We start from the raw sequence: 12966 nt of genomic DNA, 5'->3' as shown, positions 1-12966 counted from the left end.
TACATATTATAAATGAGAGTGACTAATACACAGAGCCATCAGTCAGAATGTCATTTAATCTCCGGAAATAGTCACTCATTAGCATTCCCGTTCCATAATGAATGAGGAAAGGGAGGCGGGGTACATTGGATTCTCTATTTATTTTATTATGACGGACCAAGGACGCTTTTTATGTGAGAGTCCTAAATTATCATCCGGTACAACGTTTCATATTTCAAGGTATATAATTAATGCATAGACTGAAACACTCGTTTTGCGTTAAAATCTGTTTATGGAATGCACAAAATCTTTGAGTGTACTGACGGTAATATGATTTTCAATTATTCCTGTCACCTCCTTTCATTTAATCCCAATTTCCCCCTTTTCGTACGCCGAAAGCAGAGACCTCTCTTGGGTGAGCAAATCCTCTCGGAATCCTTCCATCCTCATCTTCCCTTCTCGAATCAAAGTCGTAACTAACCAGACGCAACTTTCCACTCGGCGCCATTAAATCTGCGAGTGTACAGTAGTGGCCTCGGGCTCACTTCCTGAAGGACGTGTTCATTCCAGAGGCTCCAGGATCGAGTCGAGCGCCGCGAGTTTCCAGGGACGAAGAAACTGGTTGGACGGCGCTGGCTGGATTTGTCTCTCGGGAATGGCGGGAATTTTTCGGTCAACACAGAGCGGAGGGAATTCGCGTTCAGTCTCTGTTGCGTTTCTGACCGGTTCATCCGTCGGGATTTTTCTGTATTTTGATCCCCCTCTTACATAGAGAGAGAGAGAGAGAGAGAGAGAGAGAGAGAGAGAGAGAGAGAGAGAGAGAGAGAATCACATAGGCCTAAGGAATACAAAGGAATAAACATGTAGGAGCTGAGTTAATGAGAGGAGAGCTTAGGAATTGAAAATAAGGAAGTTAAAGGCCGGTTTGGGAGATGCAGTTGCAAAATAGTTGAGAAAAATATGTTCAACTGCATACGTTTGAGTAAAAGAGGCAGTTAAAGAGGAAATGGGAGAGAAAGTGAAGGAAAATTGTGAAAATGCAAACATGAACCTTGGTAAGATACTTTCGGGGGAAAGCAAAGTTCCTCTGGAAGGGAGTTATTCCCTACACAAAAGGTTAGTGAACTAAAGGATATAAAATAAAAAGTGTAAGGGAGAAATTCCCTCTGAGGTAACTGGAGCCTCTGTCAGTGTAGCGGCTTCTCTGAAAGTTGCTGAAGGGCGGGACAGGAGAGGGCCAGGTCTTTCATGCAGGGATGTGGAAGTGGCTGTTGAGGATCTACGTAGAATCATTAGGAGGTTGAAGGACGTGAAAACGACGGTAGTTGATGGGATCACAAGAGGACGGGGGTGAATGTCACAAGTATGAAGACAAAACCTGTACAATGCTGGGTAATGCTAACTGTCATTAACTGGTGTAAATTCCCTCCTGTATTTCATAAGTCATAAGGCGAAAGAGAGAAATCCAGGACTTTTATGTGTTAATAAACACAAAATAATTCTTGAGAGTTTCATCATTTGATGGTCAGTAACAGAATCTTCTAGGGCAAAGTCAGAAACAGAATCTTCTAGGGCAAGGTCAGTAACAGAATCTTCTAGGGCAAGGTCAGTAACAGAATCTTCTAGGGCAAGGTCAATAACAGAATTTTCTAGGGCCAGGTCAGTAACAGAATCTTCTAGGGCGAGGTCAATAACAGTCTTCTAGGGCAAGGTCAGTAACAGAATCTTCTAGAGCAAGGTCAGTAACAGAATCTTCTAGGGTAAGGTCAATAACAGAATCTTCTAGGGCAAGGTCAATAACAGTCTTCTAGGCAAGGTCAGTAACAGTCTTCTAAGGTAAAGTCAGTAACAGAATCTTCTAGGGCAAAGTCAGTAACAGAATCTTCTTGGGCAAGGTCAATAACAGAATCTTCTAGGGCAAGGTCAGTAACAGAATCTTCTAGGGCAAGGTCAGTAACAGAATCTTCTAGGGCAAGGTCAATAACAGAATCTTCTAGGGCAAGGTCAGTAACAGAATCTTCTAGGGCAAGGTCAGTAACAGAATCTTCTAGGGCAAGGTCAGTAACAGAATCTTCTAGGGCAAGGTCAATAACAGAATCTTCTAGGGCAAGGTCAGTAACAGAATCTTTTAGAGCAAGATCAATAACAGAATCTTTTAGAGCAAGATCAATAACAGAATCTTCTAGGGCAAGGTCAGTAACAGAATCTTTTAGGGCAAGGTCAGTAACAGAATCTTCTAGGGCAAAGCTAACCTGCATTTTCTCGAAGACTATTAAGAAAACCTGTTATGACTCCCTGTTCAATCATTCTCTTTAACCTTGTTTCAGTGACCTAAGTCCTAACTACGAGAAGGCCGCCTGTAAAATTGTTGGTTGAAACTATCCTAAAATTCCAGGAAATCATGACTGTCATCACTAATATTGGTTTTTAAAGTATTTTGGTTTTGCTTTCAGCAAAATATTGTGATATAAAGATTTTTTTAACAAAGAAGTTAATCTACAACAACAACGAAAAATCAATGTCCGATTCAGATATTTCACTTATTCAGTAACTTTTCCGTATGTTGTCCTTTTTTAGTGAGATAATATATTCTTAGTACTTTATATAATGGATTCGTATTGACCCTACACATAATTATAGAACTGTAATATATTGATAAAGTGCGTAAATTTAGAAGTGTGTATCCCTTTTTTGTGAACCTAAAAAAACATTATGGAATTAAAGGATGACGGTATCTAAAAAAAGAATTATTGAATTATATTATTTATTTGAAAGTCAGCTGTAAAATTGTACATACCTTTCCATCTTCCGTCAATACCCGCACTAATAGCTTAGCAAAATAATTGTGCATTAATGAAATTCTGATAGGGCTATATTTGGGGAATATAGTTTTTAGTTTTCATTATCGCACTTAGTCCTTCTGTTTTTGAATTTTAAACGTAACAGACGAAACGAATTGAAAGAAAATTGATGATTGTTTTTCTGAGAATTCATATTTTCATTTCTGCTTTCGACATTTCCCAGGAGAAAAGAAGACGGTTTTACTCGCAGACTTGACTTGGACCAATATTTGTCTTTCAGTGGTATCCTTGTTTTCGGAGAAGGCACTGGGCAGAATGACTTTCCTTTTTTTTTTTTATTCAGACACTCGGGAAGTCGGCTGAGTTTCTTTCACAACATTTCTTTCCTTGTGCGAACGCCTCTCTCATGTTTATCAGTGTTTTATGTATTATCGTTCTCCTTTGAGTCCAACTTCTGTTTTTCCTTCTCTGTAGCAACCCTGAAGAAATGTAATATTCAGCACAAATTGGAAAATAGTTGACAGGAACAGGATATAGCAATGTGTCATTGCCCTTACCACACTTCCTCCGCAGTATCTTAATCTTTCCATATAAAACACGTAGAAGATCTCTTCGAAAATCTACTAATGAAGACACCCCGTGTGCACGCGCGCGGATCAATAACGGCTTTTTTTCAAAAAGCAAAGGTGGTAGAAGTCACCGCAAGATTCATCGGAGCATATAATTACTAAACAACGAAAGTAGTTGAATCATTTTATCTCTTTTTGGGAAGTTTGTGTGATAACTGAAGCATATTTTGTATAGTGTAGCCTAAAGGTAATAAAGGAGAGCGTCAGAGACGCGTGAAAGATTAAAAGTGCTCGTAGAAGAAAAACGCAAATGTAAATTAAAGTAAAATTACAGAGGTTAATACAAGATGTAAAGGTAAATCATGCTAATGTTAATATGAATGGGGGAAAAAAGAAAGTGCTCGATTCTTGGAGGATTTTCAAAGTGAATGGAATGAATGTCCGTAGGAGATCTTGCGGGCAGTCTCACTCTCCTCGATACTCACGGCCATATTTTTCATTAGCTCTGCACCTCATCTCCAGCGATGGCCTTTTCTTCATCTGCTCCCTCCTCCTGGCACTTCCGAATCCTGCGCTTGTTAACCAACCTCTTATCTTGCCTTTCACTCTTTCCACACAATGAATCTTCTCTGAATACGTTCGATATTACCTAATATTTTTACCAAGTTTTATATACCACCATTTTTCGTGCTTGATATTTTTTTTATTTCAAACACCCTACCTAAAGTTGCCATTTCAAAACATTGATTTTTTTTTTTTTTTTTTACATTCTACAACAATATTTCACTTGCATAAGAGAGGGTTGGGTAAAAAATTACATCATACATTTCAGTCGGTTCATTGTCAATAATAAGGGTCCTGCAGAGAGGTAGTGCCGTCAGTGCACCTCATGCAGTGCACTATAGGCATTACTGAAGGTTCTTTGCAGCGTGCCTTCGGCCCCCAGCTGCAACCCCTTTCGTTTCTTTTACTGTACTTCCCTTCATATTCTCTTTCTTCCATCTTACTTTCCACCCTCTCCTAACAATTGATTCATAATGCATCAGCGAGTTTTCCCCCCTGTTACACCTTTCAAACTTTTTGCTGTCAGTTTCCGTTTCAGCACTGAATGACCTCATTGGTCCCAGTGCTTGGCCTTATGCCTAAATTCTGTGTTCAATTAAGAAGGAGTTCCGTCTGCAAACATCAGCTATTCTATAGTCTTTTTACTGTCGGTTTTTTTTTCACGAATTTTTACCTACATCTAATGTTCACTCGCTTTTCTAATCACTTCGTCTGTGAAGGTCCCCAAGAGCCACTCTTAGTGGGAGAGCCTCGTTTTGCTTACGTGTGCCGTTATCCATCATAGATCTATATTGCTTTTTCCTATTCACAATGCTTAAACACCCCTCCAAAGTCTTCGTTTACTCACACTAAAAAACCGACATCATTATACATACATACATACATACATATATATATATATATATATATATATATATATATATATATATATATATATATATATATATATATATATATATATATATATTTGTTTAGGCAATCGCCTTTTGTCATTGACTTCTTTGATACTGACTTTTTCATATTGTCTCACTTCTACTTTCAGTCGTTCTTCAAAATTCTGGATAAGGACTCACAGTTGGGGTGGTTTTCATTTATTTCACTTGGTACGGTCCGTTTCGCCTGTGTCGCAGGCTTTGTCAAGCAAGAACTAAGGCACAATAACATCCTCTATTCATAGCCCAAAGAGGACTGTAGTTTGGGTTTGGGGGGTACTATTACTTTTATATACAACGCTTAGTGTACTAGGAGGTTGGTTAATTATTTACATTGTATTTACATATGTTATTACATATTGCATTAGTTTGGCATTCTAATTCTAGTTCTTATACCACTAATAATTTTATTAATGTCTTCGTTTGTGATGTTTGGGCGGGGCTTGTTTTGGTGGTGACCTTTACCCTGTCTCCTTTCCCTGTGGGGTGGGAGGGCAGGGCCTTATCTCCTTCCATCTGGACGTTTAGCAATGATTGGCAAGCCAAATGAATTGCAAATGAAGTGGACAAGAGAGACAAGTCAAAATTTTGCATCATAAATATCATGATAGTCCACTGATTGTAATGGTAAAACGGAGTGTGTTTCAAGAAAATTTCGTGAATGTGATCCAGGATGGAAAGGAGTGAAAGTTAAATAGACGGTTTCTGGGACAATCTGAATATATGCCTGGTTATGTAGGGAAATAAGAAAGCATGCTTGATGATCTGAATGCAAAAGTAGGTGATAAAGAAGAAAATGGTTTGGTTGATGAAACAGAAGTTTCATAAGTATACTCAGCAAATCATGAGTGTAAGAGTTTCTTAGGTTATGTTTTAGTAGAGTTGGTGGAAGAGTAATTGAACGATGTAATGATGAGAAAAGGAGTGGCTGGAGATATATGTGACCATTATCTGTTTGTGGCCGAAGAGAAAATACTGTACAGCTTTAGTTTAGAAGGAAATGTTGAAAGGAAAGATGAGGTTGATAAGAATGAAAACAGCATATCATATAAGGAGTAATTTATGGGTAAAATGGATTAGAGTTAGACACTGTTGAGGAGTGAACTTATTTGAGAATTAGGTAGTTGAGTCAACAGGAATGTTTTTGATTATAGGCACTTAGGAAATAGAAGAAACATAGTTAATGAGATTATGTTCTAATGAGAATCAAAGGGAAGGAAGGATTATGAATATTCTTTGAAACATAGTTGCAAGAAAAGATAATCATATATTGGATACAAATGGATAGATAAGATACTCGAGTAGAAATTATGAGAATGAGAAAAGTGTAGGAAGTAAGTCGAATGCTGGAGAGAAGACTGTTTTACTTTTAGAAAGAACAATGAGCAAACGAAATGAACAATGAGCAAACGAAAAAATGCCAAACCTCCTATATAATTTTCGTTAAATTATATATATGATGATAAAACCAGTGGTTATTTTCGTTATTGGACGTTTATATGGATTTTCTTTTTCCCTATTTATGATATTAGACACAAAAAAGTGGTTATGTAAATTATCGGTGAACTTCTAACTGGTGTTACATTTTGAACGTTTATTGCGCCTTGACAACATCTGATAAGGTAAATTCATTTGAGTTTTAGTCATAATAATTATGATGCTCTTATTTTCTGAGCGAATCTCTCTCTCTCTCTCTCTCTCTCTCTCTCTCTCTCTCTCTCTCTCTCTCTCTCTCTCTCTTGTTATTGAGAAGGATAAGTATCCCATATTTTACGTTTTGTTTAGTATCATAGACAATCAAGCTATCGCTACAAGTTCACGAACAAACTTCCGTGGAAAGTTTGTCCACAGTCATTGTGGTCACGAATCCTAAAACTTCTCCGAAGTTCACCAAAATAAAAAGATTTTGAAACACGGTCGAATAAAACTTGTCTTCCAGTACTGATCCCAATTGTAATAAAGCACCAAAACTCCAGCCAGTGTGGCGTAAAATATATAGAAAAAAGTAAACAGGTTGTGTTGCGAATTAAGAGATTTTTATCCGATCTGTTTCGACATTTTTTTTTTTTCAAGTCGATAGATATTACGAAACAATCTTCATAATACGACGCCCAGAGAGAGAGAGAGAGAGAGAGAGAGAGAGAGAGAGAGAGAGAGAGATTTACCGGGCTGCACGTGTCTTAAATCAAATTTAAAAAAATTACTAGACTGCTTTGCAAAAGTTGCTGCAATATCCCGCTCAGTCTTTCAGTTGCGAATTTGTCCTTCCTAAGTAGGGAATGAAAAGCCGAACTTTTTAGCATTAAGAGAACGTGTTAAGCACATTATCTCTCTCTCTCTCTCTCTCTCTCTCTCTCTCTCTCTCTCTCTCTCTCTCTCTCTCTCTCTTTTTATTTCAGTTAGAGCTTCACACGAATGCGCCATTAAGCTGTGTCGTGAATTCTTTCTCTAGACCCACCGGAGTATAATTCCATGCAGGGACACAGTTCTGCTTTTCGATTAAGCTATTTTTTTTATTTTTAAATGCATCTTTTGTTGTTTATACTGGTTTCATGGATACTGAAATGTCAAAATTCGGACCAGTTATCAACACACTTATGCCTCTCAAATATTTTATGACACTACTCTTTTTTTCTCTTTTTTGCATTCGAATTTTCATGTTTATAAATGAAAATAAGTCATAGGTCATCACTTTTTGTTACCTTAAATGGAACGACTCAATTTATTGAAAGTGATGTGACATGAGCCTCTTGGTAACTCAAAAAAAAAAAAAAAAAATTTGTAAAGGACCGTCATTTGTAAAGGCTGAGAATAACTTCCACCCAACAGGAATTACAGCGCATTATCGATAAGCGCTGGGGTGTCCAGAGTCACTTTCATTTGATCTAAACCAGGCCAGGGTTCGAATCCTGGCCAGCGCAGAAGCACTAATATAATTCCCCTTGGGTGTACGTTATTCCTAAAATGAAGTGAGTTCGATATTAAATTAATTTGTTAATGATACGAACGCAAGTTAGAGTGAATTTGATATTAGACGATATATATGAATTGTAATTTAATTGCGAAAGGAAGGTAGAATGGGTTCTATACTCAACGATATTTGTGAAATGGTAATTGCGAACGGAGGGTAGAGGGAATTCAGTATTAAACGATATTTGTCGCCTAATGTTTGCGAACGCAAACCTTCAACACTCTACCCCTGAACTAGAGCTCCCACTTGTCATTCATTACCAATATGAGAGAAGTATTTGTCCCAACATTTCTCCATAGACTCTGAGAAGCCTCTTGGGAAAGTAGAAAAAGTTTTATCCTACACCTTAGCAAAGAGAAATTAGGACGGAGATTTAAATTTCATAACACGAAATGATCCAGTTCAGTGGAAATGACTTTGGGGCTAATCAAAAACTTGAAAAATTCTGCATATAATGAAAAAGAGCGGAGAGATATAGAAAATAAATCAAAAGATAGCAGGTGCGCTGAATTTCATTGAGGCACCTGGATATTTATTAGAAGGTTAATAAAAAGTAAAATTAATATCTAAGTAACTTATCATATTTAAGAAATACCCTGTCTACCTTGTTTACGTGAAAGTGCGGCCCGTGGGACACAAGGTCTTGTTCATTGCGAAGCAAGGGGAACCGCACACTATTCAGCTGCTTTTAGAAACCTTCAAATGTTATCAAATGCCTGATTACACGCTGCAAAGCAAATTGCTACCGTATACATGTAATTTAACAATGAACATATGTGTAATACGCACAGTAATCAGTAAATTTCATACTTTGGGAATTTTACGTAGAAAACATAACAGTCATGAAATTGATGTCCACGTACATCGAAAAGTTACGATAATATCCCTGCAAGGGGATGAAAACCTATTATTACAAATTGAATTATAACTGGTATTATTGGCAGGTACAATATTAATAGTCGTAAGCCTAAACGTTTATAAAGGAATTATTGGAACTGGAAGACATTTTTGTATGAGATCAGCAATATCCCTACAACTGATTTTGGAATCACAGCAAAATTCCCCCGAGTTTTACAGACCCACCGATATCGTCCTGAGAAAAAGGCGTACGTGGAGAAAGACTAATGAGAGGTAATTTCTTCCAGTGTGGTGTAAAACGAAGCTTCCATTATGAAAGGACTGTCACTCCGAAGGGCTTCTTGTATCCCATTCAGGATAAATTATGAGCTCAGAGGATAGGTGAGTGACTCAATGCTTCGTGATCAAATGGGGCCTCGTAACCTCAGGAAGAGAGTGGCTGGTTCGGTCAGAACCAGGTCGGCCGCTGGAAACAGTGAGCTGTCAGCAACCAAGGGGGAAGATGAAAATATAAGTGAGCTGGCTGTCTTATAGTGACCATGTCAACTAAAAAGAATTTATTCATTCACATGAAATCCATATTCTCTAAGGAATTTCGGTCCTAGAGGAAAATTGGAAGCCATATACGCATAACATACTTACTTTCCATAAGGAATATCAAGCTGAATGTGTGTTTTTCAGCCTCCAGCCCCAGATTTTATATCATTTAAATAGGAGTAGAGGTGTTATGCAATGACCTTCAAAACAAGGTCACGGGTTCCTTAAATGAACCAATTTTATATGAGTGTAGGGTCCGGGAACTAATGGAAGTGGTTGTGAGATGATGCGAGGCCCTTGGAGTAATTCTGGGCGTTCGATAAGACGACCGTATCAAATTTTGATTAGAGATCTATTTTGTCGTCTTTCAATCCCAATTTGAAACTTTTTCCTTTCCATATGTTATTTACTTAGACTAAAGGTACCGAAAATATCAGACTCTAAATGTATCGAAAACTGATAGATATGAGATAAGGAGATTATTTAATTTAGCTTTCATTACTTCTGTCTGTATGTTACTACACACCTCTTTTATTCATTTTATCTTTTCAATTACGATAATTATATTCTCTTAGAACTTTGCTTGGATAATTCGTGGCCTTTGGCGCTAGGTGCTTGTAAGTGTGTGATTTAATAATAATAATAATAATAATAATAATAATAATAATAATAATAATAATAATAATAATAAAAAGAAAGTTTTAGAAACCCAACCTTCTTCATACACCATTCTCATGGACTCGCCAATACCCATAATCATGAGATCTTAAATCATCACCTTCCACGCGATCAGACACACTATCATACGGTGCCTCATCATAATGAGGGAACGTGTGTGTTATGGGGTGTTTCATCATATCATTTTTTTTTTGCTTGCTTTTTCTTTACAATCATGATATCCTTTTGAATTCGAATATAATCTTTTTGTCTCCCTGGATAAAGTTCTGTTTATTCAAGAGGAGATACTCTGGCCTATGATTAATCTCTCTCTCTCTCTCTCTCTCTCTCTCTCTCTCTCTCTCTCTCTCTCTCTCTCTCTCTCTCTCTCTCTCTGTTAACGATAATTTGCTTGACATAGTATGAGTAGTAAAATTATAATATATTTATATTACATTTGGCTCTTAATGAGAAACCTGAAATTTGCAATGGGTATTCTTTCGTACTTTTTTGTAGCAGCGACAAAACCAGTTTTCCGAAGCCTTGGAAATGTGAGCTATCTTCCTTCCAGGGATTGGATCCCGCACTATGAAAGTAATGTGTAAACATATATTTACTCTTCCCCTGAGTAATAAAAACTCTCTTGAAAAAGGAGAAGTAGAGACAAAACAATGTACCTGATTTATTAGAACAAAATTACTTTCATTTTGAGGCCACTTTCGATAGGATAGGTAAACAAATAAATAAATAAACAGCTTACATAATCAATATTCAGTAACGAAAACTGAGACACAATACATAGATTTCTATTATTTTTTATCCTACGGAATAGGTGCTGTTTCATTTATGGAAAATTACCAGTTATAGGTATTATCTATGATAGACTATGATTAACTCGATAATAATAATAATAATAATAATAATAATAATAATAATAATAATAATAATAATAATAATAATAATAGTAAAACATATTTCTAGTTATAAAGAGGAGCATTTACTCACTACCTTTTCTCACAAACACACACACACACACACAAAACAACAACAAAACACATTGATGACACTTCACTCCTAGTGATCTCTCATTTAATACATTTCATATCTAACGATGTCCACATCATATTGATCAAGAAATTAGTAATTCATTCAGCGATTAATGTAACTAAGAATTACGCCACAGTATTAATGGTGCATTACGGTTGCAACACTCCTCTTGTGAAATAGAGACCTAAATTTATATTTCCACAAGTGTATAATATTTCATAATATTTCACTTCTCTTCTCTTCTCTTTTCCTTCAAGTTTCATATGAAATGAGCAATATTTTCGGCAGGTATGAGTTATGGAAAGGGCGCTGTAGCATATGGTTCTCCAAAGCCTCCTCCCATGTTCTCTCTCTCTCTCTCTCTCTCTCTTCTCTCTAGAGAGAGAGAGTAATGAGAGGTATAGAGAGAGATGAGGTGGAGAAGATAACAAATGAAAGATAACAATTTGAAGATTCTGGTCATAATTTGCTTAATATAAGTCACAATAGATGAAGTGGAGTCACTTAAAAGATGTAGGATTTTTTTTTATAACTTTCTGATATCCGGACTAAGCAAAGCAGAAATGAAAGGGATGTAATGTCCATAATTATAAGAGTCCTGGTGCAAAGTGCCTGCTGGGGCGCGTAACTCGAAGCGGTCGTGAAGCAGCTCTTAGATAAAGATGGTCGTTAACCAGTACTTCAGTTTTGGTAGTGTAACTCGTCGCACTCCTTAGATTTTATGCATGCGTTAAATGTCATTTTAGCGACTTTGCTTAAGTGTTGCTTTGAGTCTGACCAACCTCTAAGCAGTCGTTAACTGGCCTTGACGTGCCCATTCTGATTGTGGTCGCTCTGAATATGGCGCTGTACGTTTTTGTGAAAAATACGGAACGTTCTAAACAACACCGTGTGCATCGCATATTCAGAGACAGAACTAGTCCTCTTGATTCATATGATGAGGACGACATTCGCTTACGGTATAGATTAGACAGCAAAAGTATATACATCCTGTGATTTACTGAAGGATGATGTTTCGCGACAAGCAAGGCGATCTCAATCAATGAGTGTCTGTGTGTGGTGCCATGCATGGCCTATCAAAGATGTCAGCCTCAAGTTGAGCTCACACTGTGTCATCCTGTCAGTGCAAGCATGCAAAATCATTTATAAAATTCCCGGCTACTGCTGCAGAAAAAAGACAAACAAAATCCTCTTTTTATGCAGTAGCGCAGTACCCAAATGTTCTTGGGTCAGTTGACGGAACCTTTGTGCCTATTTGTGCGCCGAGTGAAGATGAACCACAATTTGTATGACGTAAAGGATACCATGCCCGGAATATCCAAATTATCAACAATGCCGACTTGAAGATAACTAATATTGTAGCGAAGTGGCCCGGGAGTACTCATGACTCCCATTGGAACGTGTGTATTCTGAATGATGATTTTGAGACCGGAGGTATTGGCGAAGGATGGTTACCAGGTGACAGTGGATACGCATTCTCTCCTCCGTGGTTATCAAACCCATTTTCCAACCCGCGCACACCTGGTGAACATAATTATAACCGAAGTCAGAAAAAAAAACAAGAAGTACTAGTGAACGTACAATTGGAGTTTGGAATTTGAGGTTTCGCTGTCTCCATAAATCCGGAGGAAGCCTGATGTTTAACCCAACCAGATGCTGTCTTATCATTATTGCTACTGCGATCTTACACATTTGTATTGAAAATTCCAACCCCTCTTGTTTGAGAAAATTATCATTTCCCATTTTTCTGTGATCTGTTTTTTAACTGTTTTTATTACCTGTTTCTTTTTAAAATCAACAACTGAGATCTTTATCCAACGAAGACCAACGCTATTCTGAAAAAAGTATAAGATGAGTACTAGGGGCTGACCATTCTCACCTGTTTAAGAGTTATTTCATCTAATATATATTGTAGCAAAACTTATTCATATACCTATCACAGTGATCATTGTGGATATAAAAATCATTTCACTTTGTCTCTCAGTCTATTTTTTTATGCTTATCATTGCTATGGTGTTTTTATAATAAATAGCTTTTAACGGAAAAGATTG

General features: G+C 37.2%; 1 protein-coding gene across 1 annotated transcript; it reads right to left on the bottom strand.

Moving 5' to 3' along the window:
- Positions 1–1796: 1796 nt before the first annotated feature.
- Positions 1797–2237, bottom strand: LOC136829929 (uncharacterized). The gene has a single exon (XM_067089103.1). It carries the CDS (start codon positions 2235–2237, stop codon positions 1797–1799), a length of 441 nt encoding a protein of 146 aa, XP_066945204.1.
- Positions 2238–12966: the final 10729 nt, after the last annotated feature.

This window comes from Macrobrachium rosenbergii, chromosome 45, assembly GCF_040412425.1.
Source record: "Macrobrachium rosenbergii isolate ZJJX-2024 chromosome 45, ASM4041242v1, whole genome shotgun sequence".
NCBI lineage: Eukaryota > Metazoa > Arthropoda > Malacostraca > Decapoda > Palaemonidae > Macrobrachium > Macrobrachium rosenbergii.
This window is presented reverse-complemented; position numbering and strand designations above follow the sequence as displayed.